The sequence below is a fragment of the Colossoma macropomum genome, unplaced genomic scaffold (assembly GCF_904425465.1).
Source record: "Colossoma macropomum unplaced genomic scaffold, Colossoma_macropomum, whole genome shotgun sequence".
Taxonomy (NCBI): Eukaryota; Metazoa; Chordata; class Actinopteri; order Characiformes; family Serrasalmidae; genus Colossoma; species Colossoma macropomum.
Window position 1 is genome coordinate 15,030,838 of NW_023494790.1, and position 25,313 is coordinate 15,056,150.

General features: G+C 38.7%; 1 protein-coding gene across 6 annotated transcripts in view; it reads right to left on the minus strand.

The window, feature by feature from the left end:
• Positions 1-3,308: 3,308 nt before the first annotated feature.
• The window catches only part of exoc6 (exocyst complex component 6), a 78,830-nt gene continuing 56,825 nt past the window's right edge, over positions 3,309-25,313 (minus strand). For 3 of the 6 annotated variants that reach the window (XM_036572275.1, XM_036572276.1, XM_036572273.1), the window contains 5 exons: positions 24,884-25,025; positions 17,824-17,897; positions 6,946-7,058; positions 6,278-6,289; positions 3,309-5,009 (listed from right to left, as the gene is read on the minus strand). In XM_036572275.1, the coding sequence (XP_036428168.1) occupies positions 4,877-5,009; positions 6,278-6,289; positions 6,946-7,058; positions 17,824-17,897; positions 24,884-25,025 (474 nt within the window). In that variant the 3' untranslated portion in view covers positions 3,309-4,876. Of the gene's footprint in view, positions 5,010-6,277; positions 6,290-6,945; positions 7,059-17,823; positions 17,898-24,875; positions 25,026-25,313 lie in introns of those variants that run through there. The other 3 variants (XM_036572274.1, XM_036572272.1, XM_036572277.1) reach the window with 2 other exon arrangements.

Here is a 25,313-nt window from a genome sequence, read left to right on the forward strand (position 1 = left end):
GATGAATCCCAAATGACCATTTTTAACGATTTTTTTCCATTGTTGGGGTGCAGGAGTCAGTATTTAAATTTTTACGTAGTGCACTTTGTAGGAAGCTGTTTGAGATTCGGCCCCAGCGTGAGAAAAGTGGCATCGTCAGACTGGCAGAAGAAGACTCACGGTGGTAATTTGGTGACCAGAAAGTACTTATAAACTGAAAGGTGCGTTAAACAGTGCTATGTTACATATGTTCATTGTTATACAAAAAAAGTTTTAAAAAATCATGAGATGTCTGCAATATACAGTGATTGAATGTTCTCATTCAGCGGTCCATGGTTGCTGAGCACTGATACTGTACTCTAAAGGAACTACATTTCTTGGCGGAATACTTGTTTGTGTCGATTGTTATTAATAATACTAAAATAATTATCTAAAATATTGTGCATTTTAATAGATTTTATGTTGGCTGCCGTTTGGTAAAAGCAATAAGCCACTCAAGGCAGTGCGTTACTGCAATTTTATGACGGGGAAGGGATTTTTAAAGAACACACTTCCTTGTGATAAAATCGCAGTAACCCATGGCCTCTCGTGGCTTATTGCTTTAATATATATGCGCATATGTGCTCTGCCATATACAGAAGTTTGAACATTCCCAGACAAGTGACACATTTAACAATATTAGAATAATACTGGCCACACAGGCCACATTTAGTGCTTTATGTTTTCCCAATTTGCAAAACAGATTGAAGCAATTGATTCATTTGCTTGAATACCACAAACAATTGGGTATGAGCAGCACTGGGGCTGGATGAAATTCCTGATGGTTGCGTGATGTATTTGCATGGTGCATAGTGGGTATTGTAGTGAGAGAATCTTGATGGACAAAAAAAGAATACAAAATCGTGGATTTTGTCAAACCAATGAGGCGGAAGGATGCATTGCTGCACAAGATTCCATTTGGCTCCTGTAGACAAAAGAAGTTGTTGCTATTGATTTTCTTTGGCTTCACCTGGACTGAACTGAACTGGGCTGTTCCAGTTTTCAGTTACCGGCTGTCGATTCAGTTAGATTAGTTAGCCATAGATCAGTCTAGCTAATGTGACTGATCTGGAACCATTAGAATTGTAGGCTACTTTGTGGCTTCTTGTGACTAAGTGGCATTATGTGGTGTTTGTGTTTTTCTATAAATTACTGTAGTTGTCAAGACCAAGAACTGTACACACTAAGTCAGCGTCAAGACCTAGGCTTTGTGGTAATTGAGTTTGAGTCAAGACTGAGACCAGGAGTGGCCAGTACGAAAAAAAAGACAGAGACTAGATTAAGATTTTTTTCAGAATATAAATTATATGTATATATACACACACCGATCAGGCATAACATTATGACCACCTCCTTGTGTCTACACTCATTGTCCATTTTATCAACTCTGCTTACTATATAGGTGCACTTTGTAGTTCTACAATTACAGACTGTAGTCCATCTGTTTCTCTGCATACTTTGTTAGCCCCCTTTTACCCTGTTCTTCAGTGGTCAGGACCCCCATGGACCCTCACAGCGCAGGTACTATTTGGGTGGTGGATCATTCTCAGCACTGCAGTAAGACTGGCATGGTGGTGGTGTGTTAGTGTGTGTTGTGTTAGTACAAGTGGATCAGACACAGCAGTGCTGCTGGAGTTTTTAATTGCTGTGTCCACTCACTGTCCACTCTATTAGACACTCCTACCTTGTCAGTCCACCTTATAGATGTAGAGTCAGAGACGATAGCTCATCTGCTGCTGCACAGTTTGTGTTCGTCATCCTCTAGTCCATCAGCAGTGGTCACAGGATGCTGTTGGCTGGATATTTTTAGTTGGTGGACTATTCTCAGTCCAGCAGTGACACTGAGGTGTTTAAAAACTCCAGCAGCACTGCTGTGTCTGATCCACTACATTATACATTATCATTCATTATACAATATATGTATTGATAAATATTAGTGTTCATTATTTATTATACATGATATATTAATAAACAATATTACATTTTATATTTTGTATAATCTAACAAAATGCATTGTAACTTTTGGAAGTAAATGATGGTGTGGTTATTCTGTTTCTTTTTCTTAAAAAATTTATTCAGAATCATCACCTAAAGTCAACTGATTATAAACAAAACAACATACATCCATTAATAATAATAATAATAATAATAACAAAACAATATTATTATCAATGACATTATGGAGATGTGTGAATTTCAGAACCAATGAACAGACACAATTAATACAAAGTTAAGGCATCGTGAAGAGGACCAATTAGATACTCAACTGGCAGTGAACATTTTTTTGTTGTTGTGTTGCTGATATTTAATAATAATAGGAAAAAAACACCTCAGATGAAGGCACTGCACTCAGCTTGTCTCGAGAACAATTAATTTTATCTCGAGACTGGACTCCAGTTTTACAACACTGCTATAAAGATTGGTGGAATTAATGTTCCACCTTCACCAATGATGGTGCAGTGAATCTAATGTAAAACAGGACTGCAGTTAAGTCTGGACAAAAGGCTACATCCTCCCACACATACTGGTTGAGGGAGGGTGTAATAAGGCAATCACCTTGATGGAGCATTGAGTTCATTACAGGTTTTATTTACTTAGGAATTGTCTTTTCATTTAAAGATACTCTTAGGCTGATGCAAGACTCTTGCTGGGTGTTCATTGTTGGTTTAATGCAATTTAATCTAATTGTATTGTCTACATAGTGTAGAAAGACCGTTTTTGTCATCCATAGTTTTCAAGGAGAATAGAATTAGGTGACGCAGTACACAAGCATTTCAGTGATCCACATTTTATTAAAGCACACAAAGAAAAAACAAATAGATTCTGGAAACAAGTTACTGGGAGCGCTACAGAGATGCTACAGCTAACTGCCAGTTTGACATTTCTTGGACATTTTTCTCTTTTGACACTGAAATGATGCAGGAGGGGTTTAAGTAGCTTATTGTGTTTCAGCCATGACACAAACCGAGGAGAAAAACTGAGCTTAACCTCTCACAACACATGTGGCATCATTGAGAATTTTAAATACAATTTCGAAATCTACTTTACATAGTTCAGATTTATGGAATGGAATAACCCTTCCCTGAATTTAATGTAGAGAATCCCTACATTCCATTTTTTAAGAAAAAAAAGTGGTATGTACAATGACATTGTAATTACAGAAGCATATATATATATATATATATATATATATATATATATATATATATATATATATATATATATATACATACACACACACACACACACATATATATATATATATATATATATATATATATATATATATATATATATATATATACACACTTTTTTTCCGAAAAGCAAACAAATAATATTCAGTGCAAAATGCCTGCTGAAAAACCAAGGACAACTCAATCATAAAATCGTTTTAAATGTGAAATACAGGTTGCGGTGACTGTAGCCAGATCAGTTATTGCTCTTTTAGTTTTGTCTTAGTGTGGGATGCTAAAGCATTTAAACTGAGAAGATTTCGTTTCACCCTGAGGAAATAAAAATGTAATAAAACAACTCTATGGAGCATTTGTAGACACAAAGCAACTAACTGCTGCTTTGTACACTGTGTCTAATGAAATGGAGCAGACAAATTCCCTTATATGAGGTTCTGAATTAAGCGTATAACTTATTAAAAGGTCCCTTGGTCTTCAAATAGAAGAAAAGAAAAACACTCATGCAAATCGGACACCTAATCGGAGCCTAATTTCACTAAAACCAAACCAGTGGGAAGCATGATTTAACAGTAGTGTTATATATTTAAAAATATTTACAGTAAAAATGACATCCCCTGTTACACTATGGAGAATTTCAAAAGATCTCAATATCAATGTGAACATCAGTCTCGTAGGTGGACTTCATCATCCCTTGCATCGCATTCCCACACCTGCACTCTGAACACGCTCCACTGTAGCAATACAATCATTTCACTTTCACAATATAAAAACATAATTCTCAGCCATTAAAAATACATTACAAAAAAAAATTACTGCTTTGTTGTGTTCAGTCAACTGCCTCCCTCCTCCCACGTTTGTTCGTCCCATATTTACAAGATCAATTCAGTCAAAAATGGGAAGTGACACAGTGGGAGACATTTTGGCATTAGTACATGAGGGAATGCAGCTGTGTTAACATACTACCAGGAGCAGCTTCGGCACTGTGGACTCTTCATTTGTTTAGTTTCCAGTGAAAATGGCCATTAAGTACAAGCTATTCATTTTCAGCAGTAAAACAGAACAGAAGCGTCAACAACTATCAAAATTTTAGTGTCCATTCTTCAGTTATTACACCTTCCATGCTTTTAGGGCTATTTGCTTTCAGCTTTTCAAAGAGGTCTGCAAGAATACTTTTCCACACCTCCAAAGTTCAGTCTTAGAAGTTGGTTTAGCATTTTCTGCCTCTCACGATCCAAGTAATCCTCTCTTTTTCAAAGGTGAAAGATTTAATTTCTGTTTATCTGATAGTGACAGTTTTGGTGGTCCACCAGGTCTTGTACGGTTATTAGTAGTTCCATTTTCTCTGTATTTTTTAGTTTTAGAAAATCCTGTTTTTTCACTTTTTTACTTTCCCCAAGAGCAAGTGGATTATCTATTATCTAACCTCCTGAAGATATATCTCCTGAAGAGATTAATAATGTACTTAATAGCCATTTTGACCGAAAATTAGATGGGTTCTCTGACTTGTGCACAGCATTGTACAAATCGCCTTTGCCTTCAGTTAACAATTGGGGGTAGCGTAGTGTGTTGGTCACACTCCGCACCATGCCTTCACATTGTTAAAATAAAGCCCATTAACAGGGGTAAAGCTGAGGGGTGTGATGCAGCCATTGGGAGGGAGGCGGTGTTTAGGAGTGCTGGGACATGCCGTTCACCAGGCTTCTCAGCTGCTTCACCACCGTCTCGATCAGCTTCTGCTTGTCGCGGTCATTCTTTCTGAACTGTGAGAAAATGTTGTTCTTTTTGCTTGTATCCTTCATCCTGGGGGAAAAATAAGACACTTTAGTGTGAGACAGTCACAGCACTGCTGCCTCCTTAACAGCATTAATGAGTTTGTAAAAGAACTTAGCTGTGGAGAAGTGACTGCTATTCCATCTCTGTGATTTCTGGTTAAGGTGTTACGAGGCATTCTATAGACTGTGGTTAAAATGTTAAAGTGTGGCCACAATGAAAACTGTAACCAATGCTACATCTACTGCAAACATGCCTATAGTTGTGCCAAAACAGTCTAAAAAGTGAGATTTTCCAGTTTAAAGATGAAGAAAACCCGCATCTGATGACGTCTTGAAGGTGGGAGGAACTTTTGAAAAACAACAAATATTCTGGGGTTGATTTTTGCGGGCAGGCTGTTTGACAGCTGTTATTAGCATCTACATTAGTAGTATGTCAGTGGATTTTTGTAATGCATGCTGGGTACTGTAGTGAGAAAAATGTTAAATGCTAGTTTTGGGCTGGAAAAGCAGTCTGCAAATGTAAATCACTGCTGTTGGAACAAAACCTTGTATCTCCATTTTTTGGCGATTTTTAGTTTTAGTCATAATCTGAAAATGCCTGTTGTCCTTTACACTGTGTACAAGTTTCATGATGAATGAACAAAAAAAAAGGCCCAAAATGAAAAAAAGGCTACACTGACTTACATTAGACTAACATTACACTGACCAACATTATATGTAAGGTATGTTTTTTCTTTTCCTGTAAAGTTCTCATTTTGGAGATATGAGGTTTTGTTCAGCGAAATGCAGTTAGTTTCACTCTGTTCTTATAACTGAATACCTTTTGCCTGTAACCCAAGAAGGTCTCTTCCTAAAAATCTAGTTTCACACTGGAGTTGAGGCTAATAAAGCTAACAAGTAATGGAAGCTCATGCTAAGTTCAGTCTTAGAAGTTGCATTTTCTGCTTCTTACGATCCAAGTAAATCACCCACTAGTCTTTCTGAGATTACTTAATAACAACATATACTTTAAGGCAAATACAATCTTATGCAAACATTTGGACACCCCTGGTAAATTTACACGTATTGTTGATTTTTAAAGTGTAAATAAGTACACATCCTCGACAGAGCACACTTCTGCACATTTTAATGCATGCGTTCCATGTAGAGTATTTGTACTTATTCACAGTTTTTTTTTTAACCAAACTATGACTTTAACACTCAAAACTCTGAGGTCTACATGCAACACAGAACTCCACTGAAAGTAGGTAAAAACATTCCACGAGAGAATTCCAGAATGAAAACTCTACTACCTACCCTCTGTTGACTCTGGTATGCGTTAGCAATCAAAGAGGAAAAAAAGAGGAGGAAAATTCAACATTAGGGGCTAACAAACAAGGGCAAGTTCCACCATAAAACTTTACAGCATCTACACTAGCGTTCAAAAGTTTGGAATCACTTGTCTTGTTAATAATTGCTGTTATAAAATATTAACGTATACAGTGTAAATTTCAATATATCTTATTGGGAACACCACAAATGTATTACATGATCAATAACACTTACTATTTCTTGACAAATTTTCTGTCTTGACATTTGATCACGTTTCAAATACAATACATTCTCGATGTCAATGTTATTATAACTTTATTTGCTTTCTCGATAATTAAGGAATCGTCTACAGCTCTGTTCATCTTTCTGGACACATTTAACATTTCTTCTTTGTTGACAGCTTTCTGCTAAATAATTGTAATTGAAAGTTACAAAGTAGCAACATTATACTAGAATCATTTTTACATTTATCTGCAATATTTGTTTTTAAATTTTGCAGAAAACAGTGATGCCAAACTTTTGAATGAGTGTACATCTATGTAAGAACAAACCTAGAATGCTGATTTTATACAGGCAGTGACTTCAAATATAAAATGAAAAAAAAACAGAGGGAAGCACAACTGATATGAGTGATGTATGAGATGAATACTGACTTTTCCAAAAGTGCTAGTGCAGTAGAGGGGTTGACCCGAAGATACTTCGAGGTGGGCTGGCCGTAGTCCGCTAGGTAAGTGGACCAGTCCCACACCATGAACAGGTCCAGGAGCTGCAAAACAAATAAAGCTCAGGTTCAGCTAGTTATAACACAGACAGAAATAAACAAGACAATTACCATGGAGACAAAATGCTAGTATTACTGCTAATCTTAATTCACTGAAAAAGGTGATGTGCTGTGCTTTAGAGGTGGGGGAGGTGGGCCGTTTGAGCTGCTGGTGGGGGTTAGTTCTGGAGCACTTGTTGGAAGCTGAGAGCTGGCACTTAAAATGCAAAAAGTAAAAATCCCTTGGTGACCTCTAGATAACCTAGACAGGGACTAATCCTAGCATAGCCCCACTATGGCCTACAGTCACACTGCTACACGCCTTCCTACCACTTTGCACCTCCAATTGTAAAGCAGGGCCCAGGCCTCAGACGCATTGTACTTAAGCCTCTAGTGGGGAGAGATCGCTTTCTTCAATGTATGCTAATTGATATGAATCAATGGGGGACAATGGCTGGCTGGCTTGTTCATTATGGAGGAGCTTTGAGAGGGTGGGCTTCAGAGCTAATTCCATTTCACACCTGCCATGTGGTCTGTATTGGGGAGGCCTGTTTGCCAGAGCTTCATGTAGTGCTGTTTGCTGTTCCTGCGGCTGCAGCATTACTGCCACTAAACTGAGGAGGACACTGGGGTGGATCATTGGGAGAGATCCTGCTAGTGTTTGGAAATGCCAATATATGCAGATCCCAGGGTGGCTTAGCCTCTTAGGTGTAGTTGATTACATTTAGGCTCGCAACAGTGGAGACATGGTTCCTTAGTGCCCCATTTGTATTTCTGTACAGATGCACATACAGTCACTAGTAGAGGGCATACCCAACGCACAATGTTACAATACAGTATATACCACCAAAACCCAACACATGGACAATCAAAGGTTCACTGCCAATTTGGGCAGGAGTGCCACTGCTATACGAGTAAGAGGCTTCTGGGATGTGCAAGGGTGCTCAAGATTGTGGTTAGCCATTCCAGATGCCAGTATTTGGATACTATTTGGGTACTCGTTATGTTGCATCACAGAATGTTAAAGAGAAAATATTCAGACCAACAACTCAATGCACTGCTGTTACGTTTCAACAAGGCTGTAAAGTGAGACGGTTTTGGTCATTTTTAAGATTATGTAAGTATATTATATGATATTTTGCTACTACAAAACATGAACATGTTGCCATGGATGTGATTGTGAAGACAAAGGTAGCGTGACTGTAACTAGGCTAACTAGGCTTTAACTAGTACTAGTTAACTAGTAGCTGGTGATAGTACCAAAACAAAAAATATTTCTCTACCTTGACAAGCTGACACATCATCCGGTGAGAAGAAAAAGATATAGCACAGGCCTGTCCGATCTCATATTATTTGTTTTCCAACAAAGCACAAATGATCAACTACTACAAGACCGAGACCAACTGATTAAATAAGTGGAATCAGGTGTGCCTCCTGCCTGGTCAGAATGAACCTGGACACCCCTCTAAGTGGTAATGTTAGCTGATTAGCACATCTGAAGGAGTAGCTTCTGTTACTGAAGCAAAGCATGCAACATTTTCCCTTAGCTGTTTTTAGGTTTTCTGATGTCCCTTATGAATTTCCATCCGTGCTACTTTTCTTACTCTGCTAGCACTTGCACCACTTTACCATGTTAAGTATGTTATGACACGTTAATATCAGGTGAAAGGCCTCCTTTTTTACTTCCCCACTGTTAACCAAATATCTGTTCCATAACTCTTGTCTCACAGGGCCAGAAGTGATGTTGTAACAAGAAACTTTGGTAACATCAATGAGAAAGTTTGGGCTAAACGTGGGTGAGAACAAAATGGCAAAATTTCTATACCAATTCAACACCTCATGAAGGCAGAGGTCAAAGTAAGGACAGCAAGCCTGTCATTAGCACATGGATGTAATGTGAGCTGGCTTGGCAGAAAAATCCCCTAAAAAACTCCTGTTTAACATGAAGATGTGTGTTGCACATGCAGAACAATAAATGTTACCTCTTGCAATGGAAAACCAGTCCCATTAAACTGCACTTTAGCTTCAGATGATACCAGATACCTGTGTTCCTGACTTAAAACAAAGCACTGTTTTATTAAATCTTTTTTGTGCATCAAGCACACCTCTCACAAAACTAAACTGAACAGTATTCCTTAAACATTAATTTTGAAGAATAAGCATTAGCTAACAATAGAGTTTCACTAGCTATCTTGTTTCCTGTGTTTCGACTGTTCTGTAGATGTTAAAAAAGTAAAGAATAGAGGAATATGGGGGGAATATGGAGTTGTAGATGAGGTATATCGGTCTTAGTGGAAAGTTTTGACACAATTAGGCACCAGAACTTATAGTGGCTCTGCCTGCAGGTGAAGCCTGACTCCTCTCCAGTCCACCGGCCTGCCTCAGTGCTAGAGGTGAGCAACATGTCAATATATTTTATTGTATTGTGAAAAACTACATCACAATATGCAAATGAAAGTGATATTAAAATGTGAATGAAAGCTCCACCGCAGCGGATGCAATAAATTATGTATAAATCATTTTAAATCTGAGGAGATGAGCAGTCACTAAGATTCCTCATATGGACTCCTATAACTGTGCTGTACACTGTCTCCTTGTGAAGTAGTCGTATGTAGAAGTAGTTGTATGCAAATGTAAAAAAATTACGTTTTGTGGATTTTCTAAGTAAAAATAACATCCTCTACAGAGAACACACTTAAATATGGCACTGTCTGCTAATTTTAGTTCACAATTTCTATTTATTTGCTCGGTTTAACATATAAGAAAATAATAAAAACTGCCTGGCCACAATTTTTTTTAAAGCAAATAAACAGTAATTGTGCATTAAAGTTGTGTATCAAACACTGTTGGATGTCTGAAACACTGTTTTGCAGTAGGTTTGAGAAAAGGGTTTGGACTACTCAATTATGCAGAAATTTCTGTCAGCTAAAAGAGTTTAGTCAGTTTTACCCTGGATCCATTTTTGCTACATTCACAAGATCAATTACAGGTAACAAAATCTTAAGAAAATATTAAAAACAGCACAAAGTAAACAAGTGTCTCCATTAGGCAACCCATGATTGGCAGGAACATTGTGATCTCTCCATTTGGGGTCAGCACATCTTCAAACACGCCAATTCCAGTGGATCCATCCTGTGTGCTGCCTGTGGCCCTTGTCAAAACTGATACCTGATCACCCCCTGAACTGCTCTGTATGGATTGGTGTACATGGAACGAGTGGTTAACCTCTGGAAAGGGGGCAGGCTGGGGTGAGAAGGTAAAGCCTGACTACTGGCGCTCTCCTCTCCTTATCTGTGACTGAGGCGCCCTGACCCTGACTACGGCGCTCTCCCTGCTCCAGTCGCATGAAAGGAAGCAAGAGCGCACTTGAAAAGAGCTCAATGAGTCCTCCCTAAAGAAAAAAAAAACTGGTGAGGATCAAAGCAGGGTGGCGTACGCGATAATCTGGCCAAGAATCTAAGGCAAACAGGAGAGAGCAGCTCAGGTGTATCGGTGTGGCATGTTGTCTAGAATTAAGAAGTACTGTCCGTTGTGTGTTCCATGATAAGGTTGGATTTGGTACAATGATTTGTACTATACAACGGATGTAGGGCTGTGATGATTAGTCAAGCTGTTGATGTTATTTAGCTACAAAACAAGTTTTATGATGATCTTTAATGTTCATATGATACATCCGGTCATTCCAAGAGATACAATACAGCATACAGTGCATGAGTATTGCTTTCTTTTACAGTCCACCAAGTTCTACGTATTAACCAGATACCCATAAGTTACAAACCAAAGGTATCAGATAATTATTTTAGGTAACATTTAGGTAAGTTCCACATTTTTTCACAGTTTATCTTAATTACAGTGATATGTCCAACAGGTTCTTGTTATCCACTGAGTATGTGTTTGGTACAAACTCTGTGTAATTTTGGGTATAATGATGATTGATTTTTTGTGTAAATTACACAGCGAATTCTAGCTATGAAACTGATACCAGACATAGTTAAATGTCTCAATTATTTAGAGTAACAAGTTGGTGAGTACAAACATACAAGTTTCAATGTATTATCACATGTTTAAGCAGGAAAGCAAATTGGAAACAAGTAGTACCGAGTAATTATATGGCATAGATTGACAGCACAAAATACAAAAATAATTTTCTTAACTAAATGGTAAAGACCTAGTAAAACCATTGCCAAAACCACTGTTTTCTTTTACAGCCCAGTTTCAGGTTTGTTCATAGATACATACTAAATTCTGGTCCATAAATAATTAATGTCGACAAAGTTACTGTTATTTTAGTTATTGTTATTTACTTCCATATCAGGTGAAGGGTGTAGGATTTACAACCATTTGCATACAAGGGCCCCTCAGAAGTAAATGGACAGTTGGCTGCTCAGCTGTTCCATGGCCAGGTGTGTCCGTCATAATTTCACTTAAGATCTACAGTTGATTTTAAGTATGGCATTTGCATGTGAAATCTGTTGCTGTTAACTACCAATATGAAATCCAAAGACCTTTACTTACAGTGAAGCAAGCCATCATTAGGCTGAAAAATCAAAATAAAACTATTAGTGAGACAGAAAAAACTTTGTGTGGCCAAATGATCAACTATTTGGTACATTCTTTAAATAAAAGAATGTGCTGGTGAACAGGCCATGAACTCAGAAACACCAGACGGCCCTGAAACCCACAGAAGCAACTGTGGTGGATGATCGAAGACTTCTTTTCATGGCGAAGAAATACTCCTTCACAACAGTTCACCAGATGAAGAACTTCTGCTTCAAAACTCATTGGATGGTGCTTCACAGTGCAGACAGACAGTGACCTGAGGCATACTGCAAAAGCAACCTCAGATTTTTTTAAGGCAAAGAAGTGGAATATTCTGCAATAGCCAATCAAATCACCTGACTTCAATCCAATTGAGCATGCATTTCACTTGCTAAAGGCAAAACTGAAGGTAAAATGCCAGAACAAACAGGAAGTGAAGACTCCTGCAGTTAAGGCCTGGCAGAGCATCGCTAGGGAATCTATGGGTTCTGGACTTCGAGCAGTTACTGTCTGCAAAGGATTTGTAACCACATATTAAAAATGACAATGTAATTTATGATTATGTTAGTGTGTTTACCGTTGAGCCCCTGAAAATGGGGGTGGGGGTGGGTTATGTATGATGGCTGTAATTCCTTGATCTTAAAAGTCTGCACTATTTATTCATTATTTATTTTCAACTCCAAAATGCTGTGGCAGACAGCTAAAATGACAATAACTATAGCGCCCAAATATTTATGGACCTGACTGTACATTAAATTTTTGCACTTTGTTCATGTCATCTTTTTTGCCATTTAACTACACAGTATTTTTCACCCAAAATAATTACACCGTACTATGGAGTTCACACTTATTTGGTCAATAACTAGAACTGAAGGGACGGTAAAAGAAAGCATTACCCATCAAGTGTTGGAGGGACTACGACTTTTTATTTCATAGCACCATAAAAGAGGAAAACGCTGTATAGATGGATATTTGAATAACAGTGATAGCAAAAAAAGAAGAAACAGAATATTAGAAGTGTGACAAATATTCACCCCCCAATCTAACCAGATGGTGGGCATCAGAGCAACCATCCAAGCATTAGCCCTATTGTTGGGAGACTGCAAGTTGCAACAGCCATCCATTGGCTGGAAGTCCTATGGAGCATTAATTGGCCTCATTTTCTCTGGGTGGGTAGGATGGCCCTCCCCCCTTCCACCAATTCACTCAGCATGGCGCTAGTGAATGCGAGTGTTAGCTAATGTAAAAGAATTCAGTTAGCATTCTCCTGCATTAACAGTGGTTCAAAAAAGAAGCAGTGTTGCTTCACGTGACCCGGAGGAAGCACATGCTCACCTCCACTACCCCCCAACCCCCCAAAAAAGCACAGACAGCATTTCACAATAGCACACTAATGCTACATGACCATTTAAAATAAAACAAGCCTTTTGCTAATTAATCAGGTCCATAAATTACAGAAATACAAAACATGGCCAATATGTCCTAATTATTGAGTTCAGTTGTTTCAGCGACACCCACTGCTAACAGGTGTATAAATCCAAGCATGTAGCCAAGCAATCTCCATTGACAAACATTGGCAGTAGAATGGGAGATACTGGAGAGCTCGCTGACTATAAATGAGGCACTCTCATAGAATGCCATCTTTGCCACAAGTTGCTTAGACCTGCCCTGTCACCTGTAAGTGCTACCCTAACAGTTTGGTTTCTGGGTTCCAGTATGCCTGTGCCCCTGTGCACAAAGCCAGGTCATGGTTTGTCAAGATTGGTGTGGAGGAACTCCAGTGGCCTGCAAAGAGTCCTGATCTCAACCCCACTGGACACCTCTGGAATAAAGGGAAAAAACATTGACTGCAAGCCTTGCCCTCTTGACCAGCATCAGTGCCTGACCTCACAACTGCCCCAATGGCACACATTCTCACATATGCAATCCAAAACTCGTGAAAAGCCTTCTCAGAAGAATAGAGGCAGTTGTAGGTGAAAAGGGGCATATTAATGCCCATAGTTTTGGAATGGGATGTCCAACAAGCTCATATATGTGTGATGGTCAGGTGACCACATACTTTTGACCATACAGTGTAACTGTTAGCTGCAGGCCTAAACGGAAGGAGACAATAATCTGTTTCCTGCTGCTACTTTGACCTGTGCATGTTCATCTTCATTGCCAATAACTAGGAAGTCCAAAGACAACACATCTTCAAAGCCTCAAAGCAAAAGATGCATGCCTGGCATCCTTTTTTATTATCTGATCTGAGTCCAAAATCAATAACTACATTGAACACTTCTGTTAACACTTCATGCACAAGGATGTCTGGGCTAACAGTCTTTTAAAGGCCAGTAAAAGGACAAGGCTGAATGATCTCCTTCACCAAATTATTCAGACAATCTTAGCTATATGGAGATGATTGCCATGTCATTTTCTGAGGGATTCAGAGTAAGCCTTCCGAATTATTCCATTTTTATGTTAAAAACACTTTAATGGTGTCAGAGTCTGTTCTAATAGTGAGCTTTAAATGAGCTGGATTATTGCTATCCTACTTTAAGACTGGATTAAAATTTGTGACAAACCCGTGACAACAAGCACTTTTGCCCTAGAATAAGTGTTCAAACTGCTAACATAACATAGGAGACTGATTATGCTAAAAGCTTAATGTCACTCTGTTCCAGTGTGTTATTTTCCACTTAACCCATTCAAGTCCAATAACTAAGTTTCATATGATAAGGAAAAATGCCACAAAATTCTTCCGATTCATCTAAAATGATGAAATGTTGTACATCACTTTTAATGATATTTATATTTCCCAAGCTCAAGGACGCTTTACAATCAAAGAACATGAACACATTAAACAGATAAAAACACAAGAAAAGGCAATTTCAGGTTACCTAACATTCAAGTACAGACAGAACAATGATAACAGTCAAAACAAGTAAGTCTTTAACAGAGATTTAAATGAAGAAAGAGACGGCATTTCAAATAGACTTGGGAAGAGTATTCTGGTTTTTGGGAGCTACTAAACTGACCACCTACAGAGGTCAACTGAAACCTTGGAACATGAAGAAGGCTCAAATTATGCTATTGTAAAGTACAGAATGGGACATACACATGTAGAAGCTCAACCAGGTCATGAGGAGTCAGGCCATGCAGAGCTTTATATGTAGCAAGAAGAACCTTGTACTGAACACAGAATGTAGTAGGTAACTAGTGAAGACTCAAGGATAGGGGTGATATGTTCAGTCTTCTTAGAACAGGTGATGATCCTAGCAGCGGCATTTTGTACACACTGTAACCTATTGAGGGCTTTTACAGGGAGGCCAGATATAAGAACATTACAGCAGTCTTACCGCGATGTCACTAATGCATGCACTACATACATACATCCACTTGGCTGAGAGATGGCCAGTGGCGAGCAATATTATGAAGATGGAAAAATGCTGTCTTAACTACAGAATTGAAATGAATTTCGAAGGACAGTGTGGGGTCAAAGATAACTCAGAGATTGCGGATATAGGGAGAAGGTATTGCCAGAATCTCATCAAAATTGATGCCAAGGACAGATGAACTAGATATCAGTGCCTCTGAGCTGATTAAAAGCAACTTAGCTTTGCTAGCATTCAGTTTTAGAAAGCTGCGACTCGTACACGATTTTATGTTGTGAACATAGTCAGATAAAGCAGGTTATTTCATTAAGCCCAAAAGAAATTATAAAAAAAAATGTTGATCCTCATCTGTTCTAAGAGGACTGAACATATCACCATATAAATATAGACATTAATGGGTTAAAAGTGTGTCAAACACATAGTCTGAGCAGGCCTGATGCTGACACAGATCTGTGTGTGATCTGCATAACAGTGAAAATTTAAACCATGATGGTGTAATTATATGACCAAGAGGCAGCATGGATATGGTAAAAAGCAGCAGACCTAAAACTGAGCCTTGAGGAACATCCTTAGTAACAGACACAGTACAGGATTTATGATTATGAATAGCTACTAGGGGTGGGAATCTTTAGGCCCCTCACGATTCGATTACAATTCAGAGGGCTGCGATGCGATTATAAAACGATTATCGATGTATCTCAATGCATCTTTTTTTTCTATACATGATTTCTATTTTCTTACTGTCTGAGGACTTGGTAGTTTTAAAACAAAGTATTTGTAATGATCCATAATGCATTTATGTCCAATATCTTTTATTAGTAAAACAAATGGAAGTGATGTGGCAAGTGAACTAGAAGGCTCTCATTCACTGCTCTTGTTTGGAGACGCTGCTGCCACTCATCTGCGATAAAATGCACTGTTATGGTGAAATAAGATCCAGCGGTAATGGATGTCCAAGCAGCACGTTATATATTCTTTATTGATTTTATAACTTTGGTTTTGATCTTGTGATAGAGGTGGGGGCGCGAAAGACTGCAGGTCACGTAGCAACGAGGTTTCGCCTGGCTAGTAGCGAACAAAAAAGGAAGAGAGAAAGACAGACGAACATTTGGAGACGAATGGACTTATTTGCATTTATAAGCAGTGTAGTTGGTTTCCTGGTGCGTTAAATCTGCAATGAGAGACTGTCAAACACTAAAAAGTTGCAAAGATGAAGTCGCTTCTCTTTCTAATTTTCCCGTTCCACCTTAAATGGTGCCGCAATTACATTCGGCGTCTCAGTCAGAGTCAGTGGAACCGGAAAGTCCAGCAAGAAGCTGGCGAGTAAGAAGTGACTTCAGCCTCGTAAAACCGAAAAGCGAAAGCCGAAAGCTGAGAGACATTTTACAAGAAACTATTCAACTTTTGAGGAAAAGTTTTCTGGCGGAGATGGAAAAAAAAAATGGCTGTAGCTAAAGCTTAAAGCAGAGCAGAGTAGATCTGTGTGTCTGCATCGCGATGCATCTAAGAATCGATTTTTTCCCACACCCCTAATAGCTACATATTGCTGTCTATCACTAAGATAAGAGCTAATAAGCTGTACATATGAGAGAGTAATAGATCACAAGATATGGTATCAAAAACAGAACTAAGATCAAGAAGCATCAGTATACTAAGAGATCCTGAATCAGCTGCGCATAGGAGATCACTGGTAACTCTAAGTGAAGTTATACCTTGGATGAACATTATCCATTTTTACATTTTCCACAGCACATATTTTAATTTTCTTGATTACATGTACTTTTTATGCTTTTATATACACACATATATACACACCGGACATCTTTTGTTTTTGTGTCACTGCTGGCCCATAGATTGTGGTTGGGGAAAGGGGGTCAGAACACACACTATGTTGTGTCTATATATATATATATATATATATATATATATATATATATATATATATATACACACACACACACACACACACACACACACACACACACACAACATAGCGTGTGTTCTGACCCCCTTTCCCCAACCACAATCTATGGGCCAGCAGTGACACAAAAACAAAAGATGTCCGGTGTGGCCTGTTCCACGGATTTGCTGAGGTTTTTTAATATGGCCCTTTTAGTGGTTTAGTTTGACACCCCTTGGTTAAAGGAAAGCCTGTCCAGTTTAGGCAAGTCCATTAGATTAACTTTTGACTCTGGCCTGATTGGTGCAAATTCAGGGGAAACTTTTTTAAATTAAGCAAGATAACTGGGGGGTATCAGGGCGGTTATTGAAAGAAGACCATAGCCAATATTACTAATAATATTTTTCATTGCATCTACCAAACCAGTCATACTGCATTGTCATTACAAGATCATGTGTAATTCTTGTTCCTTTTGTGTTTTAATATTGACATATAAACCATCACATACAATGAGAGTATGGTAACACTGCACACCTTGATTACCTAGCTTTATGTATGAAATCTACAACTGTTGTGTGGTGCTAGCAGAGACGGCACTTGACCGATAAATATCAATATCGGTCTGATAACAGCAGAAAACTGGTTAAGACTAAAAAAGGATGACTCTGATAAAATCATGTAACAAATCCAGCCTGAAGTAGCATCTACTTACATTGCGTTATGTAATGTTGTTAGTGTTGTTCTTCCTGTGGGGTTCAAGTAGTTTGAGCATAGTAGCTTACGTTTAGAATGTTATAGGTTTTAATATTGGTATCAGAAAAAAAAGGTGCACTGTGTCACCTCTAGGTGCTAGCACTGTATGTCAGCTATAGCCTCTCAATGGTGGTCCTCCTAATTTGTCGGACCAAATTTGCACCCATCTAGCCTTGTGGTATGAGATGACAATAAGGATGCATACCTGTCGAAGATCAATGAATGCTAGCTGTAGTGTGTCCCCCTGGAATCCTGGAACAGGCTCTGAACTGGCAAACACTGCAAAAGGAACAAGAATGTGAGTTTTCATATTTCCTGGTCTCAAAGGTCTCAATTTTACATGATCTGACTTAACTAGATCTTATATTCTGGCCTTCAGTAACATTTGCAGTGAACAGGCCTGTCATATTTTCGCAGACAATTTATTGTCTTTTTATAAGTAATTACAATTGTCTTTTTTTTTCATTGCAAACAACTATTAAGTCCTTTTTTAATTTATTTACATGCATTCGCCTGAACCCTGATGAAAACACCCTCAATTCACATTCTGTTTGTTGTGACGTAAGGATATGACTGTGAAAACCAATTACTGTGGAAAACAACTGTGATAAGTTCAAATGATTGTGATCAGGCGATTAAATAATCATTGTGACAGGCCTAGCAGTGAGTAATAATAATGTAGCAATCTTTAAATCAAGCACTGTAGCCTTGAAATGAGATCATCACTCATTTATATTTTGATCTTCTGTCAAAACGACCATTAAGTACAAGTAATTATTTTTCAGCATCAGGAATCATATATTTAACTAAAACATTACATAGGCACCTCAACAGCTAAACATTAAATCATTTATTGAGCATTTACTGTATCCATCCATTGCCTGTATTAGAGCTTCCATTCTTTCCCTGAGACTTTCTTTTAGCTTTTCAAAGAAATCTGCAGGCATATTTATCCACAAGTCCGAAGTCCAGTCTTTAAAAGTTGGATGCACGACATCAAGAAGACTGTCAAAAACTGAAAATGTCTGTTGTGATGTTATCCCTCCCTCATGCATCCTTCTTCCTCCTCGGGTAGAAAGTAGCATGCTACGTTGACGCCAATACCCGGGAGAAGACATGGGCATGTCGTGGAATCCACAGCACAGGGCGAAGTTGTTCAGACCCTCTTCCTCAGGTAACTGGAGTGCCAACGAAACCTGCGAGACCTGCTCTTCGAGAGTGAAAAATAATGGGAACAACTGGAGGAGAACCAGCTCCAGGTCTCTTTTGTAATGCCCCTACACTCTCTTCCCTTTTCAGCCCTCCTGTCCCCGCTTCAAGAAGGCCTGAAGCTCTCCTTCCCTCTCAGCCCTTCCTGTCCTTGGGCTTCAGTGGCAAGGAGGCCTACCTCACAAACCCCTTTTGAGGTTCCACCTCTCGTCCTGGCCCCTTTGGTGTATTGCTCCTGTCTGTTGCGTTTGTTTTGTTTGTCAGGGTCGCCTATTGATCGTTGACTTCAACCACTTGGAACAGTTACTGACCCTCAGGGACAATGTTTCACCTAAAATAATTTAGGGGTTTGAATACGTTCAGACTGTGAAATGAGGGAATCCCTTTTTCCTGTTTCCCTTCTTTCCTGCCTTCTTCCCCTTGCTGTTTCTATTGCCCGGGTCAGGTGTGCTTGGGGTGCTGGGTGATGGGAGTGTGCCAGGTGCCAACAAGGTTCACAAGAAGTGGTCAAAGGCCTAAGCCTCAACCACAGTGCCACTGAGAGCAGCAAACACTCAGTGGCAAACTCACAAGTGCTGCCAAAAGCTGTGAAGAGCAGCAAGCACCACAAGCACCATGCTTCTCATGATCCTACTAATCTCAAACACATTCAAAGATGTTGAAGTCTAGGCGCTGGGGTGGACAGTCCATTGTTCAGAAAACAACAGCAGCTTTTTGTTTAATTTGCAAATTTTCTTCTTTTCTAAGGAAGGGCTTCCTTTTCTTCCTTTTTTTGCAAACCCTTTTTTTGAACCCCTTTTTTTGCAAGTGGATTATTTTATATCCAGTCTCACCAGTAAAATTTACTGAAAAACTGTTTGGACTGGAATGCAAATAAATGCAAATAAAAAACTACTAAGTGTGGTCTTTGACGTTTGCACGGCGCTGTAGAGAATAATGTTTGTGTGGTGTAACCATTAGCTTTACTGTGCAACATATGCATTGTTCCTCTATAAAACAGATCACCCTTTCAAAACATCTCTAGTCACCAAAGAGTTGAAAAGAAACCTATAAACAAACCAGTCAGGTATTCAATCAACACATGAAGAGCAACAGATCTCAAATATGTATTTTTTGCAGTGAACAAAGCTTGCTGATAATAAACTGCTGCAGTGTTTTGCGTGGTGGAAGCTGAACCACCGGTGAATTCAACAGGATGGTAACATGACAAGCTTCTCGTACTCCTTTTTTTCCCCACAGGCAGCCACAGGGCTCGGGTATTCCCTGCTGTGTCTGCATGCATGAACCCAGGTATGAACTCTGTTTCACCCTGCTTCAGGGCTCTACAGGGGTGGCTACGAACAACAAACACATGCACATGCCAGCTTTTCTCTGTCTGTGACAGTGATGCAGCAGACGAATGCTCGAATGGCCAAAGGAACATAAATGGGCCCATTTTACCAAATTAGTTTAAACTGAGGTTCCATAGTAAGTATTCAGATCTTAGATGTTTAGAATGGTTATGATCTATTTTAACCCAAAGCATTAACTGAGATAGTAATAAGCTGAAATATAGATATAAATTATTATTTATAGGATACTTTCTTTTGGGAGGTGTCTGTCTCAAACCCTAACCCCTAAATTTCTTACATCACTTACATTTATAACATTAATGTTAAAACATTTTTTTCCTGATGTCTTTTAAGGGGAAGACTTCAGTTTAGCTTGAGGTTAACTTTCAAAAACTAAAATTAAAAAAATTCAAAAATGCTGTCCCATGTTTTCATGTCACTACCGAAACACAAAGAGTTTTAGTCCATGGACAGAGCCTTATTTTAGAGCAGGAAGTGAGACTGCATCTGTCCATGGTGCCACATGGTGAGCAGTTAGATCCAATTGTTTTGAAGTGAAATCAGTGTGTAACATTAAGAATTGTCACTACCAAAACAAACATGTTTTAATAAAAATATTACGATTGTATGAGTGTACAACTGTTAAAAGCTGTGTTTGCTAGTCATATACTGTATTAGTATTTTTGAATTATACTCAAAATTAGCTAAAACAGTCACTAACGAAATGTGTTTCTGTAGTGTTATGATTGTTGTGGTACAGATAAAATTGAAATATAATTAAGGTATAAGATCATTCAAATCAAAAGAATTTCAGTAGAAATCCATATAGTTTTTGTTATTGTCTCACATAAGGTCATTCACAAGCTAACGCTTTGTTTTGCCCCTTTGAGATGCCTTTGAACTGGAGAGGCCTGTGGCCTTCCCCAGGGAGATGAGGGAGATGAGGTATTTCAGTAGATCGGTCTGTGCATTGTAAGGGCATTGCAAAACAATCCCTCTACACAGAGATTATGTTTCTCAACCTATGTAGTGAAATTAATCATTTTTTCCCCCCTTAGATTTATTAAATCATCAATACGTAAACAGTCATTCAGAGTGGTTTGATATGAAATGCTCCGTTCTAGAGAAACGTACTAAGTCTGAATCATTCACAGTGGTGGTGATAGGAACCGGATGTGCGAAGAGTTTAATGCCTCTTAAAGCTCTGTTACAAAGTCATTAAAGGAAGTGGTTCTGAACATGCTGTCTTGCAGCAGTTTTAAGATAAGGTATAATTCATGGTGGAGATGTACATCGAGGGAGCTGTAAGACAAAATAGTTATTTTTTCAGATTTACCACTATTTGACCATTGCCAACATGACATAAAAAATGTTGACATCACAGCACCACCACTATAATAAGCCTGAGTTTTTCTTTGATTAACCGTTCCACATCAAAAACACTCCAAATGACTACATTTACACCTCAACTATTCAATTATGCAGAAATTTTTCAAAATCACTGGAATTCCCCTCCAATGCCTCTAAAACCTTGTTCAAGTGATTACCTGTCTAATGCCTGAGACGTTGTTTTATGATAGCTGTGAGATGAGCCTTTGGCCTAAAATGTATTTTTAAAAATAGATTAATGGTGGAGAGATACATGCAGGGAGTTGTAGAACTTTCATTTTACCACTATTTTACCATTATTTTTATTAACATTAACTCAAAAGACGTGTAGTTTTAATGGATAAGTGGATAAAACGGCCATATTTGCGCTGTAGAACTGGAAAGTTTCCCAACAAAGCTCTAAAATTTCTCTACAATTCTCTACAAATCACTCAGAATGACTTTTATGGTTTACATCTTAATGATAGAACTATGCAGAAATCTTTGGAAAATTGGTAAAAATTTCCCTTTAAACCAAAGCCAGATAATGCTACGTCCAGCTAAGATGTTGCATTAATTACAACTGAGCACTGATTTTTGTCACAAAATCTAGTCTTTTTAACTACATGACGTGTCTGCTTCACTCACAGCTCAATCAAACAATAGAGACAATTAGTATTTTCACATAATCTTTATACAGGAAAAGAAAGATGTTAACTATAATGCACGTTAATGTAACTAGATTTAAGTAATTAAAGAATTGAACAATAGTAGTTTTTGATGCGACAGTGATGACAAATGCACTATATGGCCAGAAGTATTAGACAAACCTCCTAATTGTTGAATTCATGTGTTTCAGCCACACCCATTGCTAACAGGTATATAAAATCTAACATATACAATCACCACAAATGCAGGCAGTGGGTCATGCTAAAGAGCTCAGTGACTGTAAACATAACATTGTCACAGGATGTCACCTTTGTCACTAGTCAGTTTGTGAAAATTCTGCCCTGCTAGATCTGCCCCAGTCAACTGTAAGGGCTATTATTGCGAAATGGAAGGGTCTAGGAGCAACCACAGCTCAGCCACAAAGCAGCAGACCATGCAAATTTACGGAGCATGTCCGCTGAGTGCTGAAGCATATAGCACATAAGAAATTTCCTATCCTCTGTTGCATCTCTCATTATAGATTTCCAAACTGCCTCCAGAAACAACATCAGTACAAGAACTGTGCCATGGGACCTTCTCGAAATGGGATTCCATGGCCAAGCAGCTGCACATAAGACTACTATGCGCAACAGCAAGCGTCAGCTGGAGAGGTGTAAAGCATGATGCAATTGGACTCGGGAGCAGTGGAAATGGGACGCTGGAGTAATGAATCATGTACTTCTAACTGTCAGTGTAATGGACGAATCTGGGTTTGGCAGATGCCAGTAGAAGCTACCTAGTGGAATGCATATTGCCAGCAATAAAGTTTGGTGGAGGAGGGATAACGGTCTGGGGCTGTTTTTCAGGGTTTGGGGCCCTTAGTTACAGTGAAGGGAAATGTTTATGCGACAGCATACTAAGACAAGTTCTCAGACAATTACATCCTTCTAACTTTGTGGCAACAGTTTGAGCCACAAAAACCCTTTCCTGTTCCCCTGTGCACAAAGCCAGGTCCATGGTTTAACAAGTTTGGTGTGGAGGAACTTCAGTGTCCTGCACAGAGCCCTGACTTCAATCCCACTGAACATCTTTGGGACGAATTGGAACATATAGATACTCTAAAATACTAGATAGAAAATAAAAATTAAGAACAGGTTTTCCTTCCGTAAAATTATTATTCTTGAGATACGAGGTTTTGTTGCGACAGATACGACGTGGAAATGGAATGTGCCATGAAGAGGAAGTATCTTATTCAGACACCTTAAGCACAGCTGTCTCCGTGCACGCCGACGATTGAGGTCATGTCAGTGCGGGGTTGGTCCCAAATATGATGTGTGAAAAAGGTCGGGCTAGTTCACAGTCATTAAACTTAATGCTGAGCTCAAAGGGTTACAGCTACAAAGGGAAAAGAGATCATTAGAAATGTGCTACATGCCTTAGATGTGTGTCTGTTTATTTTAGACAAGTATTCTGATGGCAGTAATTACAGCTCCTCGGTTAAATCCACTAACAGGCACAGTGGCATTTGAAATGCGGCATAGGCGTCGCGGTGAACAAACAGGTTCTTAAAGGAAGTGTGTCTTTTCTTTTCAGGCAAGAAAACCACAGCTCTTTGGAGTGTCTGCTACAGCAACAGGATAGCATCTAGTTAAACACTGTACCAACCGTGCATCTGGTTACACACATCCACACAGAACAGCCTCTTTACACTCAGGTGAAGTTTTAAGACATTTACAGATGGTTTTCCAGATGTAGATTAAATCTAGTCTTAGACTAAAAAAGTGTTGCAATGGAGAATCCCCACCATGACTGCAATTTAGTTCAAGAATAGTTTTAATCTGTGTCTGGAAATAATTGCTCTTGTTTACAGTAGATTTAAGAGATTTCATCATGTTCCACTGCGTGTTAGGACACAGAAAAAACAAAGTCTCATTAGAAAGCTGTGGTCACTTGCATAGAACATCTTAAAGTTATTTTTTTCCTTTACCTTCAGTGAGCTGTCCATCATTGTAAATTGAGATTTAGATCTTAAGTTTAAAGGACCCATATTATGCAAAAACCTATTCACATTTGGCCTATAAATGGCTACTAAACTGCTCATTTTAAATTCATTATTTTTGTGAAGTCATGAAAACCAACACATTGACATATCTGCCCATTCAGCCTTGCAGTTTAGCTCCGCCCATTCGCATTGACGTTATAAGGAGTGCTTCAACCAGACAGAATTCAGACAAGCCAATCAGAAGACAAAAAAAAGACTCTTTATATGTAAGAGAAAAAAAGATGTTGGAAAATGGTCACGTAACGATGAATTTTTACTATTTTCATATTTGAGCAACAAAGAATGCAAGTAAATGGTCCTTTGAGTGATTCTTAATTGGTGTTGCTTTACAATTTTAATTTTACCTTTTAAAATCTTTTTAATACCTTTCTAATATCTCCACTACACAGCCCCCATAGTCTGTTAAACATTCTGAACAGCAGTATCTTACATTATAAAGAAATAAATGCTGCTTATTAAGCTATTTAGCTGTCAAGTTGCGCATGTTTGGATGGGCATTTTGTAATGCACTTTTTGGATCTTGTGAAGCTGGCAGATATCAATTTCTCCCTCCGAGAGCATTTAGTATTTGCCAGTCGGCATTGCTGATGACTTACTTTACCCATCTTTATTGATACTGACACTGTATAATATCCCACATTACTCACATTCACATTGGATGACATCCAAGTTGAACTGCTGGATGGCCCCCATACTGATCTGCTTGAGCTCCGTGTCCAGCAACATCTGCATCAGAGAGGTGGCCAGGTGCTTGCAGGCCGACATGCAGGCTGTTTGAGCCACCTTCCCCTGTACAGCACACACACAACAGGGCACAGCAGAAGAGACATCAGCTATTTGTGTACTTTTTGACAAAAACATTTTTCAGTCACAGATCTGGCTCTGCACACTTACTACTTTGTAAACTGAATTCAACTATTGTACTTCAGTGTATGAAATGCAGTCAGTATGTGAATCAGCATCAGCAAAGATATATATTTATACTGTACTGTGCAAAATTCAGAGACCACCTTTCATTTAACTTCCAGCTAGAACAGCCATTAAGTTAATAATTTTTCAGTGTAAGGAAAAAAAGCA